At 35.7% G+C, this 17,864-nt stretch overlaps 1 protein-coding gene across 8 annotated transcripts in view; it reads left to right on the top strand.

Annotated features, from left to right (window-relative positions):
• HYCC2 (hyccin PI4KA lipid kinase complex subunit 2) overlaps positions 1–17,864 on the top strand; it is a 91,232-nt gene that overhangs the window by 64,787 nt on the left and 8,581 nt on the right. For 7 of the 8 annotated variants that reach the window (XM_040475818.1, XM_040475820.1, XM_040475815.1 and 4 more), the window contains 5 exons: positions 1,454–1,549; positions 6,088–6,204; positions 9,696–9,783; positions 13,529–13,688; positions 14,440–14,607. In XM_040475818.1, the coding sequence (XP_040331752.1) occupies positions 1,454–1,549; positions 6,088–6,204; positions 9,696–9,783; positions 13,529–13,688; positions 14,440–14,607 (629 nt within the window). The remainder of the gene's footprint in view (positions 1–1,453; positions 1,550–6,087; positions 6,205–9,695; positions 9,784–13,528; positions 13,689–14,439; positions 14,608–17,864) is intronic. The other variant, XM_040475822.1, reaches the window with a different exon arrangement.

Here is a 17,864-nt window from a genome sequence, read left to right as displayed (position 1 = left end):
TCTTTCTTTCTTTCTTTCTTTCTTTCTTTCTTTCTTTCTTTCTTTCTCTTCCTTCCTTCCTTCCTTCCTTCCTTCCTTCCTTCCTTCCTTCCCTTCTTTTTTTCTTTTCTTTTTTTTTTTTTTAAGTTTATTTATTTATTTTGAGAGAGAGAGGGAGAAAGAGAATCCCAAGCAGGCTCTGCACTGTCAGCATAGAGCCCGTTGCAGGGCTCAATCCCACCCATGAGGTCATGACTTGAGCTGAAATCAAGAGTGAGATGCCTAACCCACTGAACCACCCATGTGGCGCCCACATAGAATTTTCTTTAATCCTTTAAAAAAGTAAGTCTTCAATAAACCTAACTATTGAGATGGAGAAGGAATCTGAAGATATGACTGCTTCCAAGTCAGACTTTCAACTCAGTTTTTAACTTTTTCTTTTGAAATAATTTCAGACTTTTTTTTTTTTTTACAGAAAATATCTCAAAAATAGTACAAAGAGTTTCTATATACTCTTTACCACCTATAAGAAGCTTTTTAGAAGTACAACTTTCTTGGATCATGCCCTCATAGATTCTAATTGGGTCAGTCTGGGTTGAGGCACCAGAATATATCATTCCAGAATGTCCTTAAATAACAGTAGTGTGCATCCAGATTAAGGAGCCACTTTCTTAGAGACTTTAAAAATTAAGAAATATTTATTCATTCAATAAAATTCTTTATAAATTTAAAATAAACGTTTTTGAGCAATTATAACATATTAGACAATGTTGGATACTAGACCTAGGAATGATAAACTAAATGAGTAAACTAAAGTTGCTTATTAGTAAATAGGTACTACGTAGCTAAACACCAGCAATTAAGATTCACTGTGCTGTATTAGAGCTACAAAACAAAGAGAACTGTTTCCTTTAGCTGGGAGAATTAAGAATGGCTTTATATCTAAGGTAAAAATTTGAACCAACATTTGAAACTTAAGCAGTAATTACCCAAGTGAAAAACTATGTTCTAGTAAGAAAGAGCAGCCTCTATAAAAGCAAGGAGTTACAAAAAGTTATGATGTATTCATGGAGTGGTAAGAAGATTGATGTAGTGTGGTATACGAGGTAAGCAGTGGAGGGAAGTAAGGTTGGAGAGGTAGGTTTTGAGGGTGGATTTTAAAGGCCTTTTATGTCATGATTGGTTTGGATTTTATCATGCAGTCAATAGGAACAGTGGGTTAATGTGATAGGGGAGTCATCTGTTTAAGCATGATGGCTTATTTTTGGAGCAGGAAAATATAGATGGTAGCAATTAATAAGGAAGATGAAAACAGGGAAATTATTGAGGAGGATATCACAGCAATCTGATTGAAAAATCATGACGGTCAATATTAACACATTCTTGTTATAAACAACCACCAAAGAAATGACTTACTGTAGTCTCTGGTAGAAATAATTGTTTGTAATCCTTTTCCTTTGTTTATTTTTTCTAGGTTTGAAGTCCTGAGTTTTCTCATGTTGTGTTATAATTCTGCTATTGTGTATATGCCTGCTTCATCTTACCAGTCTCTTTGTCGGATGGGCTCCAGGTGAGAAGAATAATTATCATTAGCCTTCATATTCATTTATTTGACAAATATTTATTGAACGCATTTTCTGTAGTAGGTGCTGTTCTAATTTTTGGTAATATAGCAGTAAACAAAACTCAAGGAGCTTACATTCCTGTAGGAATTCTTATCATCCCTCACGTATCATGACTTCTTAAAAGTATTTTAGCATTAAAGAAGTAGTTTCTAGCTGAACATCAAGTCAAGCCAAGATGTCTTAAATTTAGTTTGGCTTAGTAATACACCTAATCACTGCCTGGATGCCCAGTTTTATAAATCCCTTTGAGAGCTTTGAATAATAGTCCTATATGTGGAGAAAGTCTGAAGGAATGTGAAGTTTTTCATTTATATATTTCACAATAACTGTGCTTTGAATAAAATTAGCAATAGCATTAATCATTTATATGTCTCATTTGTATTTGTGTGTTCCAGTCTTCACTAATTCAGAATTTCTAATAATTTGAGTTCAGCTGAGCTGAAATTTAAATGTCCAGTATAGAAAAAAAATTTAATATAAGTTAGTTTGGAGTCAGAGTACCTTTTGAGTCACAGAATTTCAATTATAAAAAGAACCCTGAGTTCATTCTGTCCAACTGATTTTTTAAATTTTTAAAAAATGTTTATTTATTTTTGAGAGAACGTGAATAGGGGAGGGGCAGAGAATAGGGGAGGGCAGAGAATAGGGGAGGGAGACGCAGAATCCAAGGTAGCCTCCAGGCTCTGAGCTGTCAGCACAAAGCCTCATGTGGGGCCTGAACCCACAAACCGTGAGATCATGACCTGAGCTGAAGTCAGACACTCAGCCAGCTGAGCCACCCAGGTATCTCTCTTTTTACTTGAGGAAACTGAGTCCCCTGAAAAAGGTTAAATGCTCTACAGTAAAACCTTGGTTTGGGAGCATAATTCATTCCAGAAACATGCTTGTAATCCAAAGCACTTTCATATCAAAGCAAATTTCCCCATGAGAAATAATGAAAACTCAGATGATTCATTCCACAACCCAAAAATATTCAGATAAAAGTGATTACAGTACTGTAATATAATACAAAATAATAAAGAAAATACAAAATATAAAGAAAAGTAAATTAACCTGCACTTACCTTTGAAAACCTTTGTGGCTGGTGTGAGTGAGACGAGAGAGGAGAGGATGACTTTTACTATCACTAATGGAATCGCTGCTGTCTATTGACTCAGTGGAATCTTTTTCTGCATGGGGCCCATTGTATACATGTTGTGTTGTATACATGTTGACTACAGTACAGTATTAATAAGCTCTTGTCATATACTGTATTTAATGTAACTGGCAGTAGGGCAGCAGAGGAGAGGGTCTATATCTGTAGACGGCCTGACCTAGAAGGAAGCAAAGCATTCGTAAGCTTACTCTTGTGTGGAAAAGCAAAGGACTGTCCACAGGTGTTTTGAAGTGACAAAAAACACACTAGTGCCAGTTGTGGGCACCTTCCAGCGTTCTGAAAAATCACTAATTTCTGCCAAACACTGCAGCCTGAGACCAAGCATCTGAGCGTCAAGACAGTCACCCGCCCACAATTCCACAGCAAGAGAGAGAGAAGAACCCTTGGCTCAGTTGTGATCATGTGACATCTGGTATCACGTACTACTCGTATTGCAAGACATCACTCATTTATCAAGTTTAAGATTTTATTAGAAATGTTTGCTTGTCTTGTGGAACACTTGCAGAACATGTTACTCGCAATCCAAGGTTTTACTCTATTAGTTTTCTATTGCCTTGTAACAAATTGCCATGTACTATGAACGTAACAGCTAAAATAGCACACATTTATTATTTCACAGTTTCTGTAAGTCAGGAGTCTAGGGTCCTCTGCTTAGGGTCTTAGAAAGCTGTGTTTAATATGTCAGCTGAAGGTACAGTTTTACCTGAGGCTCAACTGAGGTATTGTACACTTTTATTGGCAGAATTCTGTTCTTATAGTTGTAGGACTGAGGGCTTCAGCTTCTTGTTGGCTGACTGCTAAAGGCCAGCCTAGTTCTTTGCCACGTAGTCTTCTCTACATAGGCAGCCTACAAAACGGTAGCTTGCTTCTTCAAAGCGGAGAGAGACTCCAGCGAGACCTACATGCAGCCTTGTTATATAAAATAATCACATACATGTAGTCACAGAAATCCCATCACCTTTGCCATATCCTATTGGTTGGAAGCAAATCACAGATCCCACCCACACTCAATAGTAGGTGATATATAGGGTGTGAATACCAGCAAGGGAGGGATCATACAGGGATTCATGGCCCTACAAGAGACTGTCCACTCCCAAATGTTTTGCTCAAGTTCATACTGTTGTGTTAGTGGGAAGAGAGTGTGGTCCTATTTACAACAAAATTGTTTTGCTAATTGGGGAAAAATCAATCTAATTAGCTACAAGTTTGATTTTATAGATTCTCTTAAAATAGCTGTATTATTTTCACTTGCCTGTAATATGATTAATGACTAACAAAATTCTTGTCTCTAACCTAGACACTGTTATCAAGAGAGTATACTGTTTAAGTACTTATTGCCTATCTACAGATAAATTTATTTATAGGGGTGCCTAGGTGGCTCAGTCGGTTAAGCATCTGACTTTGGCTCTGGTCATGATTTTGTGGTTTGTGGACTTGAGCCCCGCGTCAGGCTCTGTGCTGACAGCTCAGAGCCTGGAGCCTGCTTCGGATCCTGTGTCTCCCTCTCTGTCTTCCTCTCCCCCACTCATGCTCTGTCTCTCTCTCTCAAAAATAAATAAACATTAAAAAAACATTTTTTATTTTATTTTTTTTTCCCTTCTTTATTTTTATTTTTATTTATTTATTTATTTATTTATTTATTTATTTTTGACTGGGAAGAATTATTTATTTTATTTTATTTTATTGTATTGTATTTTTTATTTATTTATTTATATATGAAATTTATTGTCAAATTGGTTTCCATACAAACATTTTTTAAAATATTTATAAGCGACCTATCATTGATTCATGAAAACAATTCTGCCAAATCTGTAATTTTTGTGGCACTTTATTAACAGAGTTTCTTAAGAGCAAAAATGATGGCAGAATTTAGTGGTCCTCACACTTTTGTTCATATATCCCCTAAAAAATTTTGACACACTGTGTAGCTGTTACACGTCTTAAGTTAACATTAAAATTTTTTCATTTTATCTTAAATAGTTGCAAATGGTATGATTTCTGGCATGTACATATTCACAAAATAAACCAAATAATTGTTAGGTCAGTATTTTAAATGTTTATAATGTAAATACCCACCATAATCCATTTGAGGAATAGATGAACAAGCTTTTAATAATCTAACATTATTTCTTTTCCTCCTTGAAATTGATCTTCCCTACTACTTTGCCCACATAATTTTATACTAATATAATGCCATACTATGTTTACAAGTCTTTTTTTTTTTTTTTAATTTAACCATTGTAGGTTTTGTTTTGTACTTTTTTTTTAAGCAGGCTCCACCAGCTAAGCCAGCCAGGCATCCCTATGCTTATAAGTCTTTAATTGATCTCTTAATTGTATATCTCTGCTACAAAAATATATGTGTAAATTGAGATTTAAAAAAATTTCCCGAGACTGTAATGCACTAAACACTGAAAAATTTCTTCTGGACTCACCATTATAATTATTCTAACAAACTAATTGATTAAAATAATATAAGTACATTACAACTTTGATAATTATTCAGCATAACTTTTCTGGAAGCATTTCTTAATGAGATGAAGACAGAAGCTTATTTATGGCACTTTAATTAAAAAATGGCCTGGGGCGCCTGGGTGGCGCAGTCGGTTAAGCATCCGACTTCAGCCAGGTCACGATCTCGCGGTCCGTGAGTTCGAGCCCCGCGTCGGGCTCTGGGCTGATGGCTCAGAGCCTGGAGCCTGTTTCCGATTCTGTGTCTCCCTCTCTCTCTGCCCCTCCCCCGTTCATGCTCTGTCTCTCTCTGTCCCAAAAATAAATAAACGTTGCAAAAAAAAAATTAAAAAAAAAAAAAATGGCCTCATAGAGCACCTGGCTGACTTAGTGGGTACAGCGTGTGACTCTTGATCTCAGGGTTGTGAGTTCTAGCCCCATGTTGGGTGTAGAGATTACGTAAAAATAAAAGAAAATAAAAAGCCCTCACAAACATCAGTATTTTGAAATGTCCCTTAATTTGTTTTGAAATTTCTGTATCTCCCACTAATTCATCCTGATACAATTTGGGACATGTAAGAATTATACATTTGTTTTGTAAAGAAGGAGAAGGACGACAGAGATAGTTAGCTATTTGAGAAAACTTGTTGCTTTTATTGAGACGGTTCTCTAGAATGTATGCTTCATGAGGGCACAGATTTTATTTTTATCTTTTTGTCTATTCATAACTGTATGCGTAGGCCCAGGACAGTGACTGGCACATAGCAGGTACTCAGTAAATATAAGAGGTATGAATAATTGAATAAGTGAATTTGTGGAAGGAAAAATGTTTAATGAATCAGGAAATCATACATGGCAAATTCCATCTTTTCCTAGGGTTTGTGTGAGTGGGTTTCCACGGCAACATGAAAAACACTGGAAAGAACTCTGTGGTCGAATAGTATTGGATCCCGAATTCATGGTGCAACTCCTCACAGGGGTTTATTATGCCATGTAAGTAGATAGACTATAAAACTCAGTGAATTGTTCCTAATGTTTGGAAGCTTAATATTTCTCTTTTGTCCTTATCAGTTGTACAATACTGACTCTTATTCCATGAAGGACCCATTATCTTCTCTTTCTAATATGAATTCCTTATAGTACTTTTTAAAAATGAATTGTACACTTGTTATTTAAATAACAATGAATAATAATGATCAAAGACAATTTTTAATTGAGATGCAATTGAAATATAAGATTTATTAATTTTAGATGCACAACCCAATGATTCAATATATTTTATATTGTGAAATGATTACCTCAGTAAGTTTAGTTAACATCTGTCACTACACCTAGTTACAGATTTGCCCTCAAGATCTGTCCATGTTGTTGCAAATAGCAGGATTTTTTTGCTTTTTTATGGTTGAGTAATATTTATTGCCCCGCCCCATGTGTGTGTGTGTACACCATATTTTCTATTTTCTTTACCCACTCATCTGTCAGTGAACACTAGATTGTTTCCATGTCTTGCTTTTGTAAATAATGCTACAGTGAATGGGAGTGGAGATGTCTTTTCGAGTTCAGTGATTTTGTTTCCTTTAGATATGTACCAGAAGTGGAACTGCTAGATCATATGGTAGTTTTATTTTTAATTTTTTGATGAACCTCCATACTGATTGCCATACTGTTGCTGCACCAGTTTACATTTTCATCAATAATGCACAGGATTTCCTCTCTCCACATCCTTGGCAACACTTATTTCAATATTGTCTTTTTGGTAATAGCCATTCTTGCAGGTACAAGGTGATATCTAATGGTTTTGATTTGCATTTCCCTGATGATTGGTGATGTTAAGTACTTTTCATGTACCTGTTGGCCATCTGTATGTGTTCTTTGGAAAAATATCTATTCAGGTCCTCTTCCCATTTAAAAAAAAATTTTTTTTTTAAGGTTTATTCATTTTTCATGGAGGGACAAAGCATGAGTGGGGGACGGGTGGAGAGAGAGGGAGACAAAGAATCCGAAGCAGGCAGGCTCCATGCACTTAGCTGTCAGTACAGAGCCCGACGCGGGGCTTGAACTCACAGACTGCAAGATCATGACCAGAGCTTAAGTCAGATGCTTAACTGACTGCTTCCTCTGCCCATTTTTTAACCAGATTATTTGTTTTTTTTAATGGTGAATTGTTAAGTTCTTTATATATTTTGGATATTAACCCATTATTGGATATATCATTGCAAATACCTTTTCCCATTTAGTAGATTGCCTTTTCATTTTCTTGGTGGTTTCCTTTGCAAAAGCTTTTTATTTTGGTGTAGTTTCAATAGTTTATTTTTGCTTTTGTCTCCCTTGCCTATGAGGACATATCTAAAGGAAAAAAAAAATGTTGCCAAGGCAGATGTCAAAGAAATTGCTGCCTATGTTTTCTTCTAGGAGTTTTTATGGTTTCAGATCTCACATTTAGGTTTTAATCCATTTTGATTTGATTTTTGTGTTGATGTAAGATGGGGGTCCAGTTTCATTGTTTTGCATGTCATTGCTCAGTTTTGCCAACACCATTTATTGAAGAGACTTTCCTTTCCCTGTTGTATAATCTTGGCTCTTTGTTATAAATTAATTGACAACACATGCCCAAGTTTATTTCGTGGCTCTCTTCTGTTTCCATTGATCTATGTATGTTATATATGCCAGTACCCACACTGTTTTAATTACTGTAGTTTTGCAGTCTAGTTAGAAATCAGGAAGTGTGATGCCTCCAGCTGTGGTCTTTTTTTTTTCAAGACTGTTTTGGCTATTCGGGGTCTTTTGTGTTTCCATACAAATTTTAGGATTATTTCTATTTCTGTGAAAAATATCATTGAAGTTTTGATGGGGATTACCCTGAATCTGTAGATTGCTTTGGATTGTATGGACATTTTAACAATATTAATTCTTCTAATCCATGAGCATGCAATATCTTTCCATTTGTGTTTTTCTATTTCTTTCATCTGTGTCTTATATAAAAATTTAAGTGTACAGTATATAGGTCTTTCATTTTCTTGTTAAATTTATTCCTAGGTACTATTTTAATGCAATTATAAATGGAATTTTTTTCTCAATTTCACGTTCTTATAGTCCATTATTAGTGAATATAAGTGCAACAGATTTTAAATACTGATTTTTGTATCCTACAACTTTATTGAATTCACTTATTCTAATAATGTTTTTAGTGACATTGTTAGAGTTTTGTATAAATACCATGTTATCTGCAAATAGAGACAGTTTTACTCTTTTCTGATTTTGGATCCTTTAATTTCTTTTTCTTGCCCAATTGCTATGGCTAGAATTTCTAGTACTATGTTGAATAAAAGTGGCAAGAGTAGGATCCTTGTCTTGTTCCTGATCTTAGAGAAAAAGCCTTGAGTTTTTCACCATTGAGTATGATGTTAGCTGTAGGCTTGTCATATATGCCTTTTGTTATTGTCAAGGTGTGTCCCCTGTACACTCACGTTGTTGAGTTTTTATCATGAATGGATGTTAAATTTTGTCAAATGGTTTTTTTTGCACCTATTGAAATGATCATATGATTTTTATCCTTCATTTTGTTAATATGGTGTATCATATTGATTGAATTGCAGATTTTGAGCCATATTTGCACCAAGGGATGAATCCCACTTGATCATGATACATGATCCTTTTAATATATTGTTGAATTTGGTTTGCTAATATTTTGAGAATTTTTTTGTTCATCTATGTTCATCAGGGATATTGGCCTGTAATTTTCTTTTCTGGTAGTGTTCTTGTCTGGTTTTGGTATCAGAGTAATGCTGGCCTTCTAAAATGAATATGGAAGTATTCTCTCCTGTTGTTCAGAAGAGTTTGAGAAGAATTGGTATTAATTTTTCTTTAAATGTTTGGTAGAATTCACCTGTGAAGCCACCTGGTCCTGGACTTCTGTTTGTTAGCAGGGTTTTGATTAGTGCTTCGATTTCCTTACCAGTAGTTGGTCTGTTCAAATTTTCTGTTTCTTCATGATTCAGTCCTTGTAGTCTGTGTGTTTTTAGGAATTTATCCTTCTTCTAGGTTGTCCAGTTTGTTGTTGTATAATTGTTCATAGTAGTCCTTTTAGTACTTTTTAAATAGCCAAAATATAACTAGTCATTAAATTAGAGTCTGGAAGTAGGTCAGGCTTTCTTTCTGGAAAACTATGTCTATCTACATAGTTCATAACCTAAGTTTTCATAAATGCATTTCAGTAGATTACCCTAAATATCAACACATGATAAAAGCCAATTATGTGAAAAGACATCTGTAAACTATTTTAAACATTAGTAGATAAACATTAGATTTCAAAAATCTTCATTTTGTACTTGTAACCAAAAGTAAGACAGTTTGGAAATGAGATGATACAAATATTAATGTGAAAACTTGTTTTAGAACCAAAATAGTAGGACTTGGAACAATAAAAATGTTGTTGAAGATTAGAGATACTTGCTAAAGATAGTAAACAATCTGCTTCTCCACAGGTATAATGGGCAGTGGGACCTTGGCCAAGAAGTCCTTGATGACATCATTTATAGAGCTCAGCTAGAACTTTTTTCTCAACCACTATTGGTAAGTTATTATATTTACTTTTTATTAAACATACCTATGCCTGAAAGGGGCACTAGTGAATAAAGATATTCAGTATATAAGATATGAGGCAATCTAAATCATAGAGGGGAAAAGGTTTATTCTGTAACATTTGGTTAACTTTTGGAGAGAAAACAAAATTTATTTGGATCGTCTTCTACCACATATCAAAATAAAGTTCAGATAAATTAAGAATCAAATGTTTTGAAATCCTTTAAGAAAAGAAAAAGGAAAAGGTTAGAAATACTAAAATTTCTAGAGTTGGAAGGATTTTCTAAGCTTAAGAGATGGGACAAGTCCCTCAAAATAGGTTGGGTTTTGTTTTAGTTTTTGACCACGTAAGCATCTAAATTCTAAACCACCAGTTTTTTAAAAACAAAGTTAATATGTATTGTACAAACTGAGAAAAAGATTCTCAACAAGCATGACAAGAAAGCCAATTAATATTTTGTTCTCTATAAAAAGATTTCATACTCTCCCACAAAATAAATATATTTCCAAAAGGTAAATGGTCGATCAAAAAGCAAATGCGAACATGTAGTAGTGGAGTAAGGAAGGCATTCTTCCCTTTACCAGTAGCAGTATAACGCAATTCCGAACCTCCCCTTATAGAAGTAGTTCAGTCATGTGTGTTTTCTTTAACCCACTACCTCATATCTAGCACAACATCCCAGAACTACTTTGAATTTTTTTAATGTATTATAAAATGTATAATATCCAAACATTAGTGTTATTTTTAATCTCAGAGGAATCAAAACAATAAATGTTTTGGGGCACCTGGGTGGCTCAGTCGGTTAATAAGCATCTGATTCTTGATTTCAGCTCAGGTCATGATCTCATGGTTGTGAGATTGAGCCCTGCTTTCGACTCTGTGCTGAAAATGCGGAGGCTGCTTGGGGTTCTCTGTCTCTCTGCCACTCCCTGCTTGTACATGTACATGTGTGTGCATGCTTGCTCTCTCTTTCAAATTAAATAAACTTAAAAAATTCTTAATTAAAAAAGATGTTTCACAGCAGAGTATGATAAAGTTTTTATATATGCAAGGGGCACCTGGGTGGCTCAGTCAGTTGAGCATCCGACTTTGGCTCAGGTCTTGATCTCACATTTCATAGGTTCGAGCCCAACATCGGGCTTTGCACTGATAGCACAGAGTCTGCTTGGGATTTTCTGTCTCCCTCTCTCTCTGCCCCTCCCCTGCTCATGCTGTTTCCCCTCTCTCAAAAATAAACACTGAAAAAAAATTTTTATATTCAAAAATTTATGCTAAAGAAAATGCTAGCTTGTGTAAGTGGTCAGTCAGGCAGTGTACAACTGTTTTTTTAAATCTAGACAAGACAGAGGCAACATACAAATCTAATGGTCATCAGGTGATTCAACTGTGGATGGTTTTTCTTTGCAAATTTCTGTGTTTTCTGGGCTTTTTGTAGTATTATGATGGTATTTTAAGAATATTACTTGTGGAGGCGCCTTGGTGGCTCAGTCAGTTAAGCGTCCGACTTTGGTTCAGGTCATGGTCTTGTGGTTCATGAGTTTGAGCCCTGCGTCTGTGCTGACAGCTCAGGGCCTGAGGCCTGCTTGGGATTCTGTATCTTCCTCTCTCTCTCTGCTTCTCCCATGCTCATGCTCTCTCTCTGTCTCTCAAAAATAAAATAAATGTTAAAAAAAATTTTTTTTAAGTATTATTTGTGGTTTTTTACTTGTAACACTTTAAGAGCACAATTAAAAAAAATTTTTTTATGTTTTATTTATTTTTGAGAGCAAGAGAGACAGAGCACGAGCAGGGTAGGGTCAGAGAGAGAGGGAGACACAGAATCTGAAACAGGCTCCAGGCTCTGAGCTGTCAACACAGAGCCTGACGCGGGATTGACTCACAGATCATGACCTAAACCGAAGTCGGACGCTTAACCGACTGAGCCACCCAGGTACGCCAAGAGCACAATTTCTAAAGCTGTTTTCTTTGTACCATTTTTTAATATCTTAATACAAATATAAATTTATTGAGGTAGCATTTATAATAATTATTTACTATTTGAATTTATTTTTTTTTCTCTCAGGTCAACATGCCTAATTTTACCCTAAGGGTCACATTAAAATAAATGGATAAGAAGATAAAATAATTACTTCATAATAATAATACCCTGCATTTGTGATACTCTTCAAATTCATACTTTTCTCCTTGTAGCAGTTTTATAAATTAAGTAGAGGTGGCATTTCCAAGGCAATATAAGTAAAGAGATTAGTAATCTCTAATCTTAGAGCAATCCTTTGTTGTGGGGGGACCTTTGAGGGACCCAACAAACAGCACTCCTTTTCTCTATTAAAATTTAGAGCCAGATGATAGGTAAAATAGTTGGCAGAGAAACAAGCCTCATCTTTATTCCTGATAAAAGCTAAATTTAAAGACTTAACTCCCCACCCCTCAGTCTGGATGTTGGAATAGCCTCCTGGAGAAGTTTGAATTGGCAGAACTGTCACACTTGTCCAGGAGGCTGCATTTTACTTGTCCCTTCCAAGTATAGAGGAAGGGAGAAAAACAATTCTCTAGCTCAAGATCTTTGCTAAATTAGTACTTCCCAGTTAAGAAACATGCACCAGTTGGGGCAGCCTGGGGGCTCATCTGGTTAATCACGTGACTCTTGATTTTGGCTCAGGGCATGATGTTACGGTTCGTGGGTTCAAGCCACGTGTGTCAGGCTCCGTACTGTCATTCTCTGTCTCCTCTCTCTCTGCCCCTCCTCTTGCTTGCACTCGCTTTCGCTCCTTTGTCCCTCTCCCTCTCTGTCTCTGTCTCTCTGTCTCTGTCTCTGTCTCTGTCTCTCTCTCTCTCTCTCTCTCTCTCTCACACACACACACACACACACACACACACACACACACAGTGGTGAAACAAAGTGCCAGCCATGTTTAGGCAAAATTTCTCCTTATGGAAACAGAGTGGAGAAAAGGCTAATTGTTTTTTATCGGAGATTAAATTTTGCATGTTATTTATCATCTGAATAATCAAAACCCTACTCTAAATTTTCTTTATCAGGGTTCAAATGTTAAAAAATTTTCTTTCTTTGGAATGCCTTTTCTCTTTGCAAGTGAACAACTTTAAGGAATCTGTGGAGTGTATGACTCACATTTTTAAAAATAAATTCTCATTTTAAAAGCTTCCCTAAAACAATACAGAACAATGGAGGTACAAACTCTTTTGACATATTGTACTTTTATATTTTATAGTACCAGTTTTAAATACATATTCAAAAAATTATAGAGGGGTGCCTGTGTGGCTCAGTTGGTTAAGTTTCCAACTCTAGATCTCAGCTAATGTCTTAATCTCAGGGTTATTGAGTTCAAGCCCTGCATTGAGCTCCACGCTGGGCATGGAGCCTACTTAAAAACATTTTTTAAATAAAATAAATTTTATTAATTTTTGAAAGACAGAGAGAGACAGAGCACAAGCAGGGGTGGGGCGGAGAGAGAAGGGGACACAGAATCTGAAGCAGGCTCCAGGCTCTGAGCTGTCAGCACAGAGCCCGATATGGGGCTCGAACTCATGAACTGCGAGATCATGACCTGAGCCAAAGTTGGACACTCAACCGACTGAGCCACCCAGGCACCCCTAAATAAAATAAATTTTTAAAAATTATGGAAACATAATAAAATTATGGAAACATGAAGTAAAACATAATCATAAATTATATATTGAGTGTAAATATATATAGGCTTTATATTATCATTTTAGGTTGCCAATGCCATGAAAAACTCGTTACCATTTGATGCTCCTGATTCTTCACAAGAAGGCCAGAAAGTACTTAAAGTGGAAGTCACTCCAACAGTGCCGAGGATTTCTCGGACTGCAATTACAACAGCTTCAATCCGTCGTCATAGATGGAGAAGAGAAGGTGAGTACAAAATTCCTGTAGCCCATTCATGGATTGTAGCAAATTTATCACTGTTTTTATAGACTAGGTTAACACATGATATTATAGTACTGTATATAATTAAAGTAAAATTGTTTTGTTTTTTAATATAGCACTGGAAACGCGGTTTAAGTGCCTGAATTTATTTTGATATAGATATATATTTTTTATGATGTAGAAAGATGTTATTTAGACTGCTCTATGAACATTAAAACAGAAAATAAGATCAAGTTAATTTTTGTCTTATTTTTGAACTAGTAATAACAATTGGAAAGAAGTTTCTTTAAACCTGTTATAATGGGAAAAAAGGTGCATGTATGAACATTGTGGGAGAAAATTGTGTAACTGACCAAATCAATGGTGAAATACAAGCTATCTATAGAGTTGGTTATTGTATTTTAGATTTTTATCTTTGCTTTTCCTTTTTTTGTAAGTGCTGAATCCAGCAGTATTTCATAGGCATATGGTACTTAAATGGTCCAGCTGTCTTGCCTAAGAGATATTAATTGTCATTTTAATGATCCCTATTTTCCTGTCCTATTCATTTGCAAACCTCATATTGTTCATCTGCCTCCTTATGTGTGTGCATGCTGTGCACACACATGTAACTATATAAATAGCGTTTGTGTTTTTATCATATCCATATATACATTCTCTTATCTGCCTGGGGCAAAATGCTCAGAAAAGAATAGAACAGCACAAAAGCACTAAAATTTTATATGTTGAATCCCAGATGGCTTTGACTTCTCAAACGAGGCTGACTCGAGTATTCCTGGCTCCCCGGTCCAACACGGCTCCACTGACCTAGGGATCAAACGTGTGCAAGAGGGGGAGGTGCTGGTGCGCAGGACCCCTGAGCACGGCTCACCGGAGCCCAACTCAGCAGCAGCCACAACAGAGGGTAGGACAGAGATGAGGAGGCAGAAGTCAGTGAGGCAGTTGCTGGAGAAGGATCCTGGCTCTCTATCCCCAAGCAGAACATCTTTCCATTCTAGTGTGTGTTTCCACTATCCCAGGGTGTATTAGCTCCTCCTTGCAAAGCACACCTCCCCATATGCCTAGCACCAGGTCAGGTACAATCTTTAGTTACCATTTGTGCTGGCCTGGAATCTGCATTCTGTGTAATCAAAGAACAGCTTGGCATGGCTACTAACAAGGCAGAGGCCTATCTCCAAAATGCTTGGGATTTTTTTATTACTGAGCATGTTTATTCTAACATTGGGAAAGGAAAAATGCACCCAATGGACATGACAATATGAATTGATTTCTTGTATATAATAATTTATTCCTTAATATATGAAGAGAGTTTTAAAACATTCATACATTATCTTTGGGAAATTGGACTAAAGTGGAGCTGGCCGATTTATCTCTAAGTCCAGGTTGGTCAGTTAACAAGAATTTCTTATCTCTTTGACAGAGTAAACCAGTATTGATCACTTTTTACAGTCTGTGGGTCAAGTCACCTGGGTCTAACTAGTAAACTACTGGCCTCTTTCCTCTATAAATGTGCTATCCTGGTGGACACTGCATTTTATCATTTATTGTAAATATTGATGGTTGTCTTAGCTTCCAAACAGAATTGAAATGTGTTATTTAGAGTTCAGGTATCCTAGTAGATCTTGTTTCCACAATGTCGGTATCTCAAAATGAGAATTTATTTTTACCCCCAAATCACCACAACCACCACCACCACCACCACCACCACCATCACCACCCACCACCACCACCACCACCATCACCACCCACCACCACCACCACCACCACCACCATCTGTAAAAGAACACTTTTCTCCAATAGGAAACTATTTATTTGCCGTTTTACATGTAATGCTCATAGGAGTTGGCTTTGTGAAAGAGGGAACTGTAGCCTAAGTTTTTCATTATTTAATGTATTGCTACTCTGGAACCTTTACACTAATTAATAAAATATAGCAAATAGTTTTAAAATAAGTTATATATTTTTACTTAAGACCAAACATATATGGAGCAGTTACCTTCCACCTTAGGGAAGTCTCTTGCTCTTTGGTGCATTAGCGTTTGAGCATGCTCAGTAAGAATTTAAATCTGTCCTCTGTTCCTTTGCCCATTTGCCCACATTGACCTGACTTCATTTAACAGTGTTGCATGTGCATGATCTAAGGACCCCAAAAAGTTGGTGCTGTTTCACAGAGATCCTGTGAAAGATGCAGCCTTCCCTTTTCAGTTTCTCTGTATCTCTTTGTTATCCCTGAGATAGTCAAAAAGGCATAAAAATAAGTATATGAATTGATGTTGAACCCATAGTAGGCCTAAATTGAACAACAGCCTGTTTCTCAACATTCCTGATGACTAAATGAGCCACTTGATATATATACTACCATTCTTAGAATGTTGATTATTTGTGCTAAATGTAGTACTATGTTAATTAATGCTTGATGAAATTCTAGAGAGTGTGGGATTAGGTTGGTACATTTCTTCCAGTTCATCAAAAGTCATATACTTTGAAAAAGGAACCGAAATAGTAGTTCTTTTAAAATGGCCTCTTTTAATATTTACTATCACTGGTAAAATTTAAGTTTGTGAGAGTGGGGTATTGCCACAAGGAAAGAGGAATAAGTTCCTTCAATGTGTTTGAAATTTCTCAAAAATTATTTTGCCTTTTAATCTAGATTAATTATATCTTTACATCAATTTCGGAAGGAGCTAAATTTATAAGAAAAGGCAGACATGAATGGAAAATTTCATTAAAGATCCTTTTTGGTTATCTTCCCTGCAGATCATGAGTAGAGTTATCATCATCCAGGGAAAAAAATAGAAAGGAAAAAAAGTTGTGAGACATAACTGCCTTTTTATTCCTTGAGGTTTTTTAAATAGAAGGAAGGAAATTACTAAAACCTATGTAAAGTTTTGGTAATTCTGAAGTCTGCTGGAGCTTTTGTATTAACATCAATATTTGGCCTTTTAAAAGAATTTTCTAGTATGATGGTTTTAAATCATTTTACAATTAAAATTATATTTGTTATGTATTGAAATTGAAGGGAGACTATAAACCCATCGCCTTCCCTTACCCTGATTGTCAAGTAACATTTTATTTGTAACTTTTAAAGTTGGATTTAGGGGCGCCTGGGTGGCTTAGTCGGTTCAGCATCCAACTTTGGCTTAGGTCATGATCTCACAGTTTGTGAGTTCCATTCCCACATTGAGCTCTCTGCTGTCAGCGCACAGCCCACTTTGGATCCTCTGTCCCCCTCTCTCTGCCCCTGCCCTGCTTGTGCTCTATCTCTCTCAAAAACAAATAAACATTAATAAAAAATTAAAGTTGGATTTAAAATTCTTACTAAACTGAGGACAATGCCTATAATTAAAGCATATTAGTATTCAATTGTATTGAAACAGCATTTCTTGGTATATGCAGTATCTGTAGATTCTCTTGCATGGTGGCTTTTATGTTATCATCATCTCTTTTATGGCCATATTGCTTGGGCATCAGATCTGCATGAGGCAAAATTTAGATGCTACCACTAAGTCTCTCAGTCTCCTTTCCTCAGTATAAATAGATATATATCTGATGATACATTTTTGTTCACTACAGTTTTATGTTACTGATATCAATTGTGAACCAGTAAATACCTTTTCTTGGGTATTTTGGATTTCTTTATACTAACTGTAAGTAAATTGTTAAGATGATACCATGTGAATATAATATAAAGTTTCATTTTGAGGTGCGTTATATACTCTTTTGAAGAAGGGGTTGAGAGAAGTGGTGTCAGCTGCATTTTCATATGGCTTTGCATGATGGTTAATTATTAAACTGCTGGGTATAATAACAACATGCCTTCTGCTTTAAGGATAGTCTATTTTGTTCTTCTTTTGAAGGAAGGAAATAACTAATCCATATAAGAAAATATATTTAAGAAACTATTTTTTATTTTTCCAGGTACTATGTTAAATAAAGATTGTGTTTAAATATTTTATGTGTATTTTACTTAGATAACTTATATCTCAAAGTAGTATTTGTTTAGAATTTTTTCCTAATACCTTAACTGTAATATTTATATCTATATGTGGATTCAGATTAAACCTTTCTTGCAGTCTGGCAAACATATGTAATGATGTAGCAAACTGCTATCCGTTAAGAGATTGTTGATCATACTTTCAGTAAGAGAATTGGGCTTTCTGG

The sequence above is a fragment of the Herpailurus yagouaroundi genome, unplaced genomic scaffold (assembly GCF_014898765.1).
Source record: "Herpailurus yagouaroundi ecotype Mexico unplaced genomic scaffold, PumYag 140, whole genome shotgun sequence".
Classification (NCBI taxonomy): Eukaryota; Metazoa; Chordata; class Mammalia; order Carnivora; family Felidae; genus Herpailurus; species Herpailurus yagouaroundi.
The sequence above is the reverse complement of the archived record's forward strand: the minus strand, read 5'-3'. Positions and strand labels throughout refer to the sequence as shown.